The sequence below is a fragment of the Hippocampus bargibanti genome, linkage group LG10 (assembly GCF_051943395.1).
Source record: "Hippocampus bargibanti isolate YZ-2025 linkage group LG10, ASM5194339v1, whole genome shotgun sequence".
Taxonomy (NCBI): domain Eukaryota; kingdom Metazoa; phylum Chordata; class Actinopteri; order Syngnathiformes; family Syngnathidae; genus Hippocampus; species Hippocampus bargibanti.
Genome location: NC_142743.1, coordinates 7,671,183 through 7,683,999, shown reverse-complemented (window position 1 = coordinate 7,683,999; position 12,817 = coordinate 7,671,183). Strand labels below are relative to the sequence as shown.

General features: G+C 43.3%; 1 protein-coding gene across 1 annotated transcript in view; it reads left to right on the top strand.

Annotated features, from left to right (window-relative positions):
* usp43a (ubiquitin specific peptidase 43a) overlaps nucleotides 1-12,817 on the top strand; it is a 106,421-nt gene that overhangs the window by 49,791 nt on the left and 43,813 nt on the right. Inside the window, exon 4 of the mRNA XM_089005920.1 lies at nucleotides 6,274-6,366. Within this exon, the coding sequence (XP_088862046.1) occupies nucleotides 6,274-6,366 (93 nt within the window). The remainder of the gene's footprint in view (nucleotides 1-6,273; nucleotides 6,367-12,817) is intronic.

Sequence of the window (12,817 nt, the reverse complement as noted above, 5' to 3'; positions counted from 1 at the left end):
ATTTGTAGAATGGGAGTAGAATGTTACTCTCAGGGAAGTGACACACAGCGTGAGAGATGTGTCAGGCTGAGATTCACATGACAGCCGCGGTGCGCACATGTGACACCACAAACGCACACCTCGTTCGTGTTTCTCAATGATCTCCTTCTTCTCCTTGACTGTTATTTTGTCTTGTGTCTTCTTCGGCTGAACACGAGCCTGTGGTGGCATCTTTTTCGGTCCCATAACGGCAAAAGTATCGTTGAAGACGATCGACCTGTGTACTCATAGAAAGGGGTGTGGAAAGGTAGGCCGGCTAGGACGCTGTTCGGTCGTGTGCTTTTGTGTTCTTCCGCCGAAGATTACTCCGCCAGCCGTGGTGGGGGGGTGTGTATCGTGAAAATAGTGCGTATGCCAAGGTTTAATTTTCATAAATGTAACGTTCGTAAACCGAAAAGTTTGTAAAGCAAGGTGTTCGTCAACCGAGGCCCCGCTGTATTGTATTATCCACAAAAATGTTTAATCGTCTCATCGCATCAAAATGAAACTCGATGATCGACACTTGTGTATGTTGACAAGACAACCTCACTCATCTTCATGTTGCCGAGCAGCTGAAAATAAAGCATCCATCCATTTTCTCTCCTGCTTATCCTCACCGCGTTACCTTGATTGTCATTTTGTCTGGAATTTGTCATTCCTATAGCTCGCATCTGCGATTGTCAGTCACAGGTGGCCGTTTGTGACAACAAAGCAATTTCATTTAGTGGCTTTTTGTTTGTGCCGTACATGTCGACCCAAGAGTATTTCTCAAGTCTCTTCCTTTTTGTTCAATGGTTCTCATGTCTTTTCATCTTCCTTCCCCTCCTTTTCCTTTCAAATCTTCAATAGACGATCCTCAAAGGGAGACAGCCGAGTTCTCTAATCTGAATAAATGTTTGCGATTAGAAACGTGGGACGTCGGCGCTCGCCCGTGTCGCAGACGCTTGTGCTTTGAAAGCATCTTTGTGGAGGCCTCGCTCCTCCTCACTGTCTGTCACTCTGACTTTGTGGTGTCTATTTTTAATGGCCCGTTGTCTCCAAGACATCGTCTCGGTCGAACACAAGTTGATATAACGTGACAGATAGGCTTATATAATGGATGTTGGATGTGAGGAGCTCATACGTAGAGGAGGACTAAAATCTCGAATATTGCCTTATGCTGCTTGTATTTTGGGGGGGTGAATTTTTGTCACAGTACAGACACTCCCCACCTTACGAAGGAGATACGTTCCGAGCGGTCGTTCATAAGGTGAATTTGTTCGTAAGTTGCTTCAGTGCTATATTTTGTATGAAATGTATGCTTAAGGCAAACACTGAACATGAAGTATAAAACACAGATGCTCTAACAGTCGTAAAATAAATTTACACCTATTGTAGTACGACGACGTATATCCTTGGGTCTTCAGTAAGCCATTACTGAAGCTGCTGGCATGTAATTACTGAATTACGTGCCAGCAGCCATTACTTTTTGTTATGCATCGCATTCTCCTGGAGCGTCAACTGGGAAGAGAGATTTCCTCCCCGCCCACATACTCTACGCAGCCAATCGTATGTGAGCTCCGCAGATCGGGGTCTGAACTTGTTGGCAACATTTCAGCATAGCCGGGGGCACTGATTGGTCAGCTTCAGTGTCCGTCACGTACACATCCAGCCCTTGAAACCTCCAAAGTGTGTGCGTGCGTGTGAAGCACAGTACACAGTCAATCACAAGCGAACTCGTCCGGAAAAAGACGCGCAATACATAATCTAATTTACAGCATCTCTGTCAGAATATTTTTCATCATACAGTACCCTCAAAAATGTTTGGATATACCGTTGTTCGTAACTCAAATGATTGTAAGTCGGGGAGTGTCTGTGTATAAATGTGACATTTTCTCTGTGCAATTTTTGATTTACGGTCATTCTGGGCTCCTGGAAGGCCACTTCAGAATTGGCTGTTGTCACGGTGTGCGAGGTGGTGATGGTGGTTGTGGATCCCCAAAAAAGCAGGCAGGAGGGAGCAGCAGGTTGTATTGACAAATTGTATTAAAATAAAGTCAGTAGGAACAAAATCTAAAACATCAAAGTCATCCGAACAGAACAGTACAAAGTATCAAAGAAAACCATGAGTAAAAATCTGCCAAGATGAAACAAACCTGACAGGGTGCAGCAAACACATACAATGACCCAACAAGGAATGGTCGTGCCAGGAGTCCTTTTACCTGCCACTGATGAGGACGACCAACACCTGTGCAACTGAGGGCGGGGCCGTCAGCGCTATCTGTTGGTCGCCAACCAGAACGTGACAGTCTGCCACGGATTGGAACGACCAACACCTGTGCAGGTGCCGGCGGGGCCGACAGCACCACCCGTTGGTCGCCAACCAGATCGTAACAGCTGTTGGTCGTATTTGATATTCAAGATTGTAAGATAAAATTTTCTCTCACAAGGTAGCACATTTCTCCCCAGAATGGCTGAATTGTCTTAAATTCATTGCACGCTGCACAGATTCAAGATACCCAGGGCCGGCGTTTTATCGGCACCCCAGCAATAAAAAAACAAAATATGAACACATTCGGGAATGGCGCTCTACGTCATATTTTACATTCCCAAATTTATTTGGGAATGGCAGTGAATGAGTTAATAACCCTGTGCCAAAATTTCTCTACTTATAGCATTTTCATCTGTGTAAAGATGTAATAGAATCTGTTTGTTTACCATCCCCTATTGCTGTGGAGACCTTCGATGATGTTAACTCATTTCCTGCCTTTCCCAAATTTATTCGTGAATTGAAAAGCATGACACGGAGCCCCATTCCCGAATTTGTTTGGGTTTTGTTCTTTTCTTGCGGGGCGGGCGGTGTTTCAAGCTTCGGTCAGACCTCTGGAAATGTTTTTCCCCCCCACGAGGGGGCAGCATTTACCTTTCATACAGCCGCCCCACTTTCAATGCAGATAACTGCAACCAAGTAAACTCAAAATGAACTTTTTTTATGATGATAGAAGAGAGTCTACAGTTTCTAACACTGCATTGAATCTTTACGTAGTCCTAAAACTCAAAATTCTGTGGGTACTGCAATTTGAGCGAAAATGACAGAAACCCTGGCACTGGAGTGGACACATTTTTGCTCATCATCTGGCAGTGAATGAGTTAATGATGCCGCGTTGGTGCAAAGAGCTTGACTGATGCGGTCCATTTTTGTGCTTTTTCTATTTGCTCTCTGTTTTGTTAACTTGGCCATCCCGATCCCAACCATGTGTTCATATTTAATGTATCGAACCCTAACTACCCCCACTCTGAGCCCCCCTCTTTGTTGTCGCTCCTTTCATCTCTTGGCTCTTTTGTTTCCCTATCAATCTCAGAGGCTTCTGCCGCACTCATCATCCAGAGATGATCGTCTGGCCTTGTTTTTGTTTCGTGCTCAAGATCAGAACAGCAGCCCCCCTCAGCCCCTTCTTATTTTTGTCCCTTAACCGCATACCCAGATGGCCTAATTCAAACCTTCTCATCCACGCTTGTGGTGTGCATGCAAATGACAAACTTGTATCTTTTCGCCCCGACGCCTTAAGAGGTTTCTGTGCTGGTACTTTATATCGCTCGGTCCATCGGACCAACAAGCCAATTGCAAGCCGGCATTTTGGACTCTCATGGGCACTTTGATGGAAGATTTAAAACCTACGAGCCCCTGCGACACTGGCCTTGTATGCACTGGGGGGGGGGGGGTAAAAAGGTGCAATAAAGTACAACCATGGCAAAATGATGTCATGGAAAATACAAATTCAGGAATATAGGTTTTCCTCAAAAAGCGGTCATCCCTTTAATAGATGGCGTGTCCCAGTTATTCGCTGGGTGACTCATCCACCTAAGATAAATAAAAGCCTATGTTGTGGCAATATTTTTCGGGTCTTATTAAACACAGAGTTGTCTTTCTATTTTTTCTTTGCAAGAAACAGAAGCAGTGGTGAGTAGTGGGCAGATGTAGTCTCATGGTGTTTCGAACACAACAGCTGCTGTCCCACTTATTTGAAACGGTGATCTGCCTTGCAATCTCAAACATACAATTGTTGACTGTTTGGAGCAGAGCGTGCGGGGGAACCTTTGGCTCATGAGACTTCGACGTGCCGCTTCACCACGTCTGACATTCAAGTTAAGCATCACGATTTGGTCAGGAAATAAAGCAGTCATAAAGATAGTAGAAAGCACCAGGGAGTAAAACTAAGATCAAGTCTGAATTATGCTGAGTCAAATGTCGAAGAGCACAAGTGCCAAATGAAACCAAAATATGTCAGGTTGTTTTTTTGTAAAACAAAGTTCCAACAATGATAAATGAACAATGATAAATATGAACATTTTTGTAGTAACACAGTATGTAGTAATCTCTCCAGTTGTACATGTACATAACTTTGTAGAGCATATGTTTTATTCAATGTTTATTTTTCAGTACAAACCAATACAGTTTACTGATACAAGCCTTAAGCATACTTATCTAAGCCTTAAAGGACAACGACACCACCTTTTTGTTTCCTGACACCAGAAAAACGTTTTATAGCATCTAAAATATCCGAAACACGCAGGATGATATTTTTAGTCAAATAAAAAACACCAATGAAAATGACTTAAAGGACAACCGACGTCTCTGGACAAGTTGTGTCCATAATTTGTAAAATGGCTTCAAATGACTTCTACTGAGCGTATTTTACAAATATTACACCGCATATAGCTATATTTTACGTTTTAAGACTCGCACTGAATATTCAGGAAGTCTTGTTTTTGAGTTGGTGACGAGTCCGTACGTGACGTCACTAAAGGACCGTCTTTGACTGTAAAAAAGACACATTGTAGCGGTCCTTCCATCACGTCAATGTATTTTGCTGTAGTACTTGTTTGGTCTGGGGACCTCGTGTTGCACCCAAAAGCCGCCAGAAGGCGTCCAAGCACCATATAAGGAATTTATCAGCCTGTGGAAGCGGAGGTGGCCACTGGAGGTCGCCATTTTCTGCCTCTTTTTTTGGGGGGGTGAGAGATTTTCCCCCAATGTTGCCTCAAAATGGCACATATAATTCTTTAATCGATTGCAAACATGTATGCTTTCGTCTTCAGAACTATTTGAATCATATTCATAACTGGATGTGTAACAAGAAAGCATATTGTCCGAATCTGAAGCCATTGTTTTGATTCACAAGCAATGCAAGACGTCTTGGCGTGACATCACGAAGTGGGGGCGGGACTTTCTGAAAATGCCCAATTCGCAGCTCAATTTTTTGCAGATTTTGGACACTTTAAGTCATTTTTATTGGTGTTTTGCATTTGACTAAAAATATCATACTTCGTGTTTTGAGTATTTTAGATGCTATAAAACGTTTTTCTGGTGTCAGTTAAAAAACAAAAAAGTGACATCGGTTGTCCTTTAAAGTGTGCTGAAACTGCAAAAAAATTGAAACCGGAAGTGGCCAGTTTCAGAAAGTCCCGCCCCCTTGTTCGTGGTGTCACGCCAAGACGCCTTGCCTTGCTCGAGAATGAAAACAATGGCTTCAGATTCGGAGAACATGTTTTCAGGGGTGAAATGTCGCTCCCAAAAAAGGCAGAAGATGGCGACAAAGCTACGTGAAAATATGCTCCAAAATTTTGTCACAACACACAAGGACTCACCATCGCATTATTTATGTTTTCATTCTCATTTCGCCATCAACATGAAGTTTTCAGACCAAACAAAGTTCCGCAAAATGCATTGACGCGATGAAAGGACTGCTACAGTGTGTCCTTTCTCGGTCAGGGGCGTTCCTTCCATGACGTGACGTTAGGACTCGTCACCAACTCAAAAAAGACTTCCGGAATATTCAGCGCGAGTCTTAAAACGTCAAATATAGCTATTTGCGGTGGAATCTTTGTAAATTACGCATTTGAAGTGATTTTACAAATTATGGACACAACTTGTCCGGGGGCGTCGGTTGTCCTTTTAACACACATTCAATACAAATATAGCACTGAAGCAACTAACAAACAAATTCACCTTACGAACGACCATTCGGAACGTATCTCCTTCAGAAGTTGGGGAGCGGTTCAACGTTTTTTGGAACCAATACTGACTTAAAACCAAGAAAAAGGAAAAAAAACTAAATGTGCAAAATAGCAACGTAACAGACACCTCAATGTCCACAAATGAAAATTTGCGACCGAGCCAATCCGCAATAGCCAGCCATGGAACATTTTTATTTTGTAATCATCAAAATAAGAATGAAATGTGTTAACCTTTTCTTGTCCTTCGTTTCTCTCCAGGTCATCTCTGACTTGCCCTCATTGCCTTAAGCAGAGCAACACCTTTGACCCCTTTTTATGCATCTCCCTGCCCATCCCTCTGCGACAAACCAGGTAATATAAAGAAAAACACAATTTCAACTCTCGCTGCTGCTGTCACATACACAACACATAAAAAAAAAAAATAATCATATGATACATTAAAAACACATCTGTTCTTTATTTTGTAAAATAATTGATGATAGCGAGCAATGAGGAAATACAGTCAAACCTCGTTTTTCGAACGTCTCGGTTCTCGACCAATTCGGTGTTCGACCCAAAAACGCCTTGGTTTACAACCGAAAATCAGTTCTCGACCACACAGAGCACACCTGAATGCACCACTCCACAACCCTCCGTTTCCTTATCCGTCACTTCCTCGTGTCGCGTCTTATTGTGACCGACGCATTATCCTCGTGTTCGACTTTCCCTGCCAAAAGGGGGCATTATTAACCTTTTGTACAGCCGCCCCCATTTCAGGCTCAGATAAGTCTAGACTTAAGAATTAACATTTTTTTCTGATGAAAGAAGAGAGTCTAGGTCACCGATGTCAAAGTCAAGGCCCGCGGGCCAAATCCGGCCCGCCACATCATTTTTTTCGGCCCGCGAAAGCAAATCAAACTTGTTAAATTCCATGATGATTGCGAAACTCTGAGCCAAAATTTCATATTTTTGGATGTCAACCACAATAAAAGTCATTATTCTTGACTTCAGATTTGAAAACGAGTTATTCATTAATTTGCTGTGTGCTCTATATGTAATATTTGAAGGGATTTAAACATTCTAATGGGTTCCCCAAATTCATAACGGCCCTCGAGAGGAAACCATAACTACAATGTGGCCCGCGGCAAAAAATGACTTTGACACCCCTGGTCTAGGGTTTCTGACGCTGCATTGAAATTTTATGTAGTCCAAAAACTCAATATTCTGTGGGTCCTGGTATTTGAGTGAAAATGACAAAAACCCTGGCACTGGAGTGCACACGTTTTTGCACATGTCTAGCAGTTAATTTTAATGTGAAATGTTTCGGTTTTCGACCATATTGGTTTCTGGAACGGATTATGATCGAAAACCGAGGTTTGACTGTAGTCACATCAGGCCAACTAAACCACCCACTTATATTATTTTTTTTTAAACAATGTGTTAATGTAGTCTTGCATATTATGCCACATCAACTTTTTTTCCATTTTTGTTTTGATTTGTTCCGGGTTTTTTTGTTTTGTTTGTTTTTTACATTCACACTGATATAAATCTGCTCTTGTTTCACACCTGCTGACAAACCACAGTGGGATTGACCGAATTGCCTTCTCTCTGACATGTGGTCCCTTTTGTGACACAAACACAGCTAGCTCACATCCTCGCTGGCGGATGTCCACACTTCTGCTATATCGGTATTTAAGTCGAAGGCACGCTGAGTCGGAGGTCCTGAAAGCATGAGCGGGGCTAGCAGCAGGACGCCGATGCCTGTGTGCTGCAGATAATACCATAAAAAAATACAAAATAACTGATGCACAACTGTACAGCTTAGTGGAAATACGATGTTGATGTCATGGCAAAGAAAATGCTCTTCAAATATCGACAAATAACACACCCCAAAAGAAATAAAATGTTCAAACTGGGGAGCTTTTGGACAGGGAGAAACATTGAAAAGTAGCAACATGTCCTCTGAATGTAAACATTTAAGGCGTGTTCAGAATACAAAATGACACACTGAAGTCAAAATCAGTCCTCCAGCACAAAGTTCGAGGGACGCATCTGGGCCGCATCCTTTTGCACCATTTCAGCATTTTCCGAGTGAAGATGACGGCTGTCCGAGTGAAGTTGCCGTGCTTTCTCGGTGATAATGAATAGGAAGAATAGGAGTCCAAGATGGCAGATGGCCGTCAGCAAGTGCTCTCATGAGACTTGCTTTTTTTGTTGTTTTTGTGTTGTTTTCGTGTTTTCTTTTGTCACTTTGTGTTGTTGTGTGTTGTCACTTTGTGTTGTTGTGCGTCGATGACTCTCTGTGTCTTTGTGTTGTCATGTTATTTGTTATTTTGTGTTTTTTTTTTTTTCCATTTGACTTCAAGACGGCGCCGCAAGAGTGGCTGCCTTTCCAGCAGCTCCTGTATTTTGTTTTTCTACTTTCATTCCTTTCATAACTTTGCTGCTGTGAAATGTAAATCAATCCAATCCAATAATACCCTCACTCACAATGTCCCCTGCTAGATGCTTTTCGTTAATCGAAATCAACAGAAGTTTTTCAACCTCTTCTATTGCCTGAGACCGTTGCTTAGACAACACAGAAACACCCTTAGCCACACATAGCAATGGTCGACTTAGCATACTGGTACTGGGACGCTAAGTCACACAAACGCACACCTCGCTTCTTCTGCCCGACCGTAATTTTCTTTTGCGTCCTCTTCGGCTTAACACTAGCCTGTGGTGGGGTCTTTTTCGGTCCCGTAATAGCAAAGGTAAGATAAGAAACCATGTCTGCACTCAAAGAAATCGAGTGTGGAAAAGTAGTCCGCCAGCCACCGTGGTGCTGTTCAACCATGTGGTTTGGTGTTCATCCGCCGAAAACTAGTCCGCCGGCCACCTTGGCGCTTAGTGGTTTGTCCGCCGAAAACTAGTTCGTTAACCAAGACTATATTCTTGCAAATTTAATTTTCGCGAGGCAAAAAGTTCATGAGCTAAAGCGTTCATAAGCCGAGGTATGACTAAATATATATTTAAAGAAAGACGGTACACAGAAAACATTTTCAAACTTTTATTACCGCAATACAGTATATATCACTCAGCAGTAACACAGCAGCTAGCAGTTAGCACCTCAATAGCAGGGTTCGGTAGAAACATATATCAAGTTACTAAATGGAATGTATTCTTCTTCTTCTTGTTCTTCTTCTTGTTCTTCTTCTTGTTCTTGTTCTTGTTCTTGTTCTTGTTCTTCTTCTTTTTATTATTATTATTATTATTTTATTATTATTATTATTATTATTAGAGCCGTCCTCATCGTCCTTTTGTTCATTAAAACCATCAGTCTTCTTGCTCTTAACTTGAAAGCTACCTTCTTATGCCTTTCTTCTTGATTTTTTTTTCACACAAATGTTATTAAAGGACAAAGCACGAATTACCGACATTAAACTTGAGTCTTCTTCGATACATATTGTATTCACCCTGTCTCACGCTTACGGTTAGTGCTCAAGCGCCCCATGGCGGCAGTTGGTAAAAAATGCATACATTTGCTGCATCATTGCTTAACCGGAGGGTTGAAACCTTTGACAAAAGTTGAGGCTTATCATCCGGAAATTACAGTATATTAGAACAATACATTTTAGACTAATAATGTTTTTTTTTTTCAATTTAGAAATATCATGCTCCAATAAATGTATTTTGGTTTATTTGAATCAGTTTTGATTACTTCGGCAATGTAGTTAAATCGGGCCCATCCATTTTAAAATGTGGCCCCCTTTTTAGACACAAGGGGGCCAACTGTGTCCCAGATGCGTCCCTGAAGCCCAAACGTGACCAAATGTGTTCAAATATGGCGTTTCCAATTCCTGTTGCTCTCAACAGTCATCCTGCCCTCTCAATCCCCTTGTGTTCCTCATTGGGCAGCATCCGACATTATTAACACCGCGGCGCCTAATGTCCTCCCTCCTCACATATTCTCGAGTTGAATTGTGAAGAGATGTGAGACAAATCCAATTATAGACATAGTCACACTGAGACAAATGATATTATCCATGCCGGTGAAATTGGATTTTCTACAACAGCACCACAAATCAACATTTTCCTTTCACTCCAAACAATATGTGACATCAAAACATGTTCAATTGAGTAACTAGTCAAATCTTCCTAATTCTTCAGAATATTTTGTTGTATCCACAATGGTTGAATCGAGTTAAATTTCTCTGTTGTGCAAAAATGAAATGCTAACAGGATTCATGTCGCCTGTGTGGTGTACCTCAGGATCTCAAAATCAAATTCCCGTGCCACAATGTCGATATGCCACATTTCTTCAAAAAATAAAATGACCGTCCCTTCAATGCAACGTGAAGTTGGAACACAAATTTTAGCAAGCACTAGCGCTATTCAAATCTTCGGAGCGGATTCATTTCTGTTTCACCGCTGACGACATCTGCGAGGGAGTTGAAACTGTCAACGGATATTTTACCATGGTTGCAAGCCGATGTGTATGTGGAATTGTCGCAGCTTGGAAATGAAGCAGATTTACGTGGAACAGTAGATGTGAGACAATCTCTTTTCGTCAATGGATGCTACAGCTACTTCAACATTTAGCTTGTAGCAGACGTGCACATTCCACCATAACGTCCCTGGTCCACTGGTGAAAAGGTCCCTTTGATCCCCTCTTTCATCTAAAACTGCTTCATACAACAAAAGTGCTTAACTCATTCATTGACATTCATGAATTTATTCAGGAATTGAAAATATGACGTAAAGCGCCATTCCCAAATTTGTTTTGTATTTTCTTGTTTGGGTGCCGATAAAGCACTGCTCATGGCCTCTGGCAATGTTTTTCCCTTCCACGAGGAGTTAGCATTTGGCTTTTGTCCATGTTATCGCTTTGTTCCAGTTTCAGCTGTTGTTTAAGCGCTATATAAATCAATATGTAGGTACAGTAAAGTGTCGTTATCGATATTCTCGGGAATCGGAAAAAATATCGGTATAACCGTACTATCGATATATCCGATCCTGCGCCGAACTGCATCAAGTGGGGGGGGGGGGGGGCAAAAATGGGGGATCTTTGATATGGCATGTAATTTTCTCATTAGGTTCATGGATTGCGTATCTAGCATGCTTTTTTTGTACAGTAGAGAAGTGAAAAATAAACTGATGCATTAAATAAAAATGTCTTTACACTTTTGTAATGACTGTTTCCTTTCAAAAATGCAACCGATGCAAAATCCTCACGTTGTTCTATACACACACGAGAGAAACCACGAACGCCAGCATGTACAATCATGAAAAACAGTGATTGTTGCAAGTGATTAAGATATCTGAATACAACACAATTAAATACATGTATGGAAAACAAAAACTGCAACGTTTACATTACTTACATTGATGAAGTATTCTGCGGCACGTCAAACTCTTTCGTGAAGGATTTGCTTGTTGGATTGTCCTCCACAGCCACGATTGCCTTGTACGTTGTTCGGATATCACAATTCTTACATAGGTGTGTATTCAGTTGGTCATCCTCGTCATTCTGGGAATCTTCTGGGGAATATTTGGCTTTAATTTCTGCTGCGATATCTGCGTCTGAGTTTCGGAATGAAAATGGCGTCTGCTACTGTCACGTTTTGCAAGGTGGGGATGGCGGGTGCGGATCCCAAAAAGCAGGCAGGAGGGAGCAGGAGGTTGTTTGACAAATTGTATTAAAATAAAGTCTACAGGAACAAAATGTAAAACATCAAAATGATCTGAATGGAAAAAATACAAAGTAGCAAAAGAAGACCAAAAGTAAAAGCCCGCCAAGGTTAAACAAACACGTACACGATGCATGCTGCAACCAAGCAGCAAACAAACAATGGACCGGCACCGGATGGTCGTGCCGGGTGTTCTTTTAAATGTCAATGATTAAACAACCAGCACCTGCGAGGCTGCAAGCAGGGCTGACGTCGCTACCCGCTGGTCGCCAATCTGATCGGGACGAACAGTACCTGTGAGGTGTAGGCGGGGGCGACAGCGCCCCCCGTTGGTCGTCAACCAGATCATGACAGTACCCCCCCTTCAAGGGGCTGCTTCCAGAAGTCCCAACAGTCTCCCAAAAAGGTCCACTCGCCAGGGAACGGTCGGTGGAGAGGGCAACCGCTGCCTCTCCAGCACACGACGGGCGGCGGCCTGATGGGAACGGGACTCGGCCTGGGGTGGACGAAGACGCGGCACGGATCGTCGTGGGCGTGAGTGCGATCCCTCTCGCACGTTCACGCGACGGCGCATGGCTCTGCGTGGACATCGAACTGCCAGGCGCAGAATGGCACACCGTACGGCCGTATGGGACCAGGTCTCGGCCGGACGCCGACGTGGGCGTGAACTGCCCGGCTCCGGGGGAACGAGACCTGTCCAGAGCCGCTCCGGGATCCAGCGGTGAGTGGGGTCTCGGACTGACATTGACGCGGACGTTGCACGGCTCGTCGTGGATGAGACTCAATTCGTCATGCACGACGACAGCGTGGCTGGACGTGGGCGTGCAATGCCAGTCACCCAGGGTCACCCTGGACGGCCACCTGGAAGGAGGTCTCGGCCGGACGTTTACGTGGACGTTGCGGCTCGTCGAGTGACGCGATTCAAACGCGACGAGGCTTGCGCTAACGTGGACGTAGCATTGCCAGGCACAGGGTGGAAATGAGACGGGTCCGATGTACCTGCGGGATCCGATAGTTGGCCGGTCCATTCTGTTACGGTTTGCAAGGTGGTGGCGGCGGGTGCGGATCCCAAAAAGCAGGCAGGAGGGAGCAGGAGGTTGTTTGACAAATTGTATTAAAATAAAGTCAGCAGGAACAAAATGTAAAACATCAAA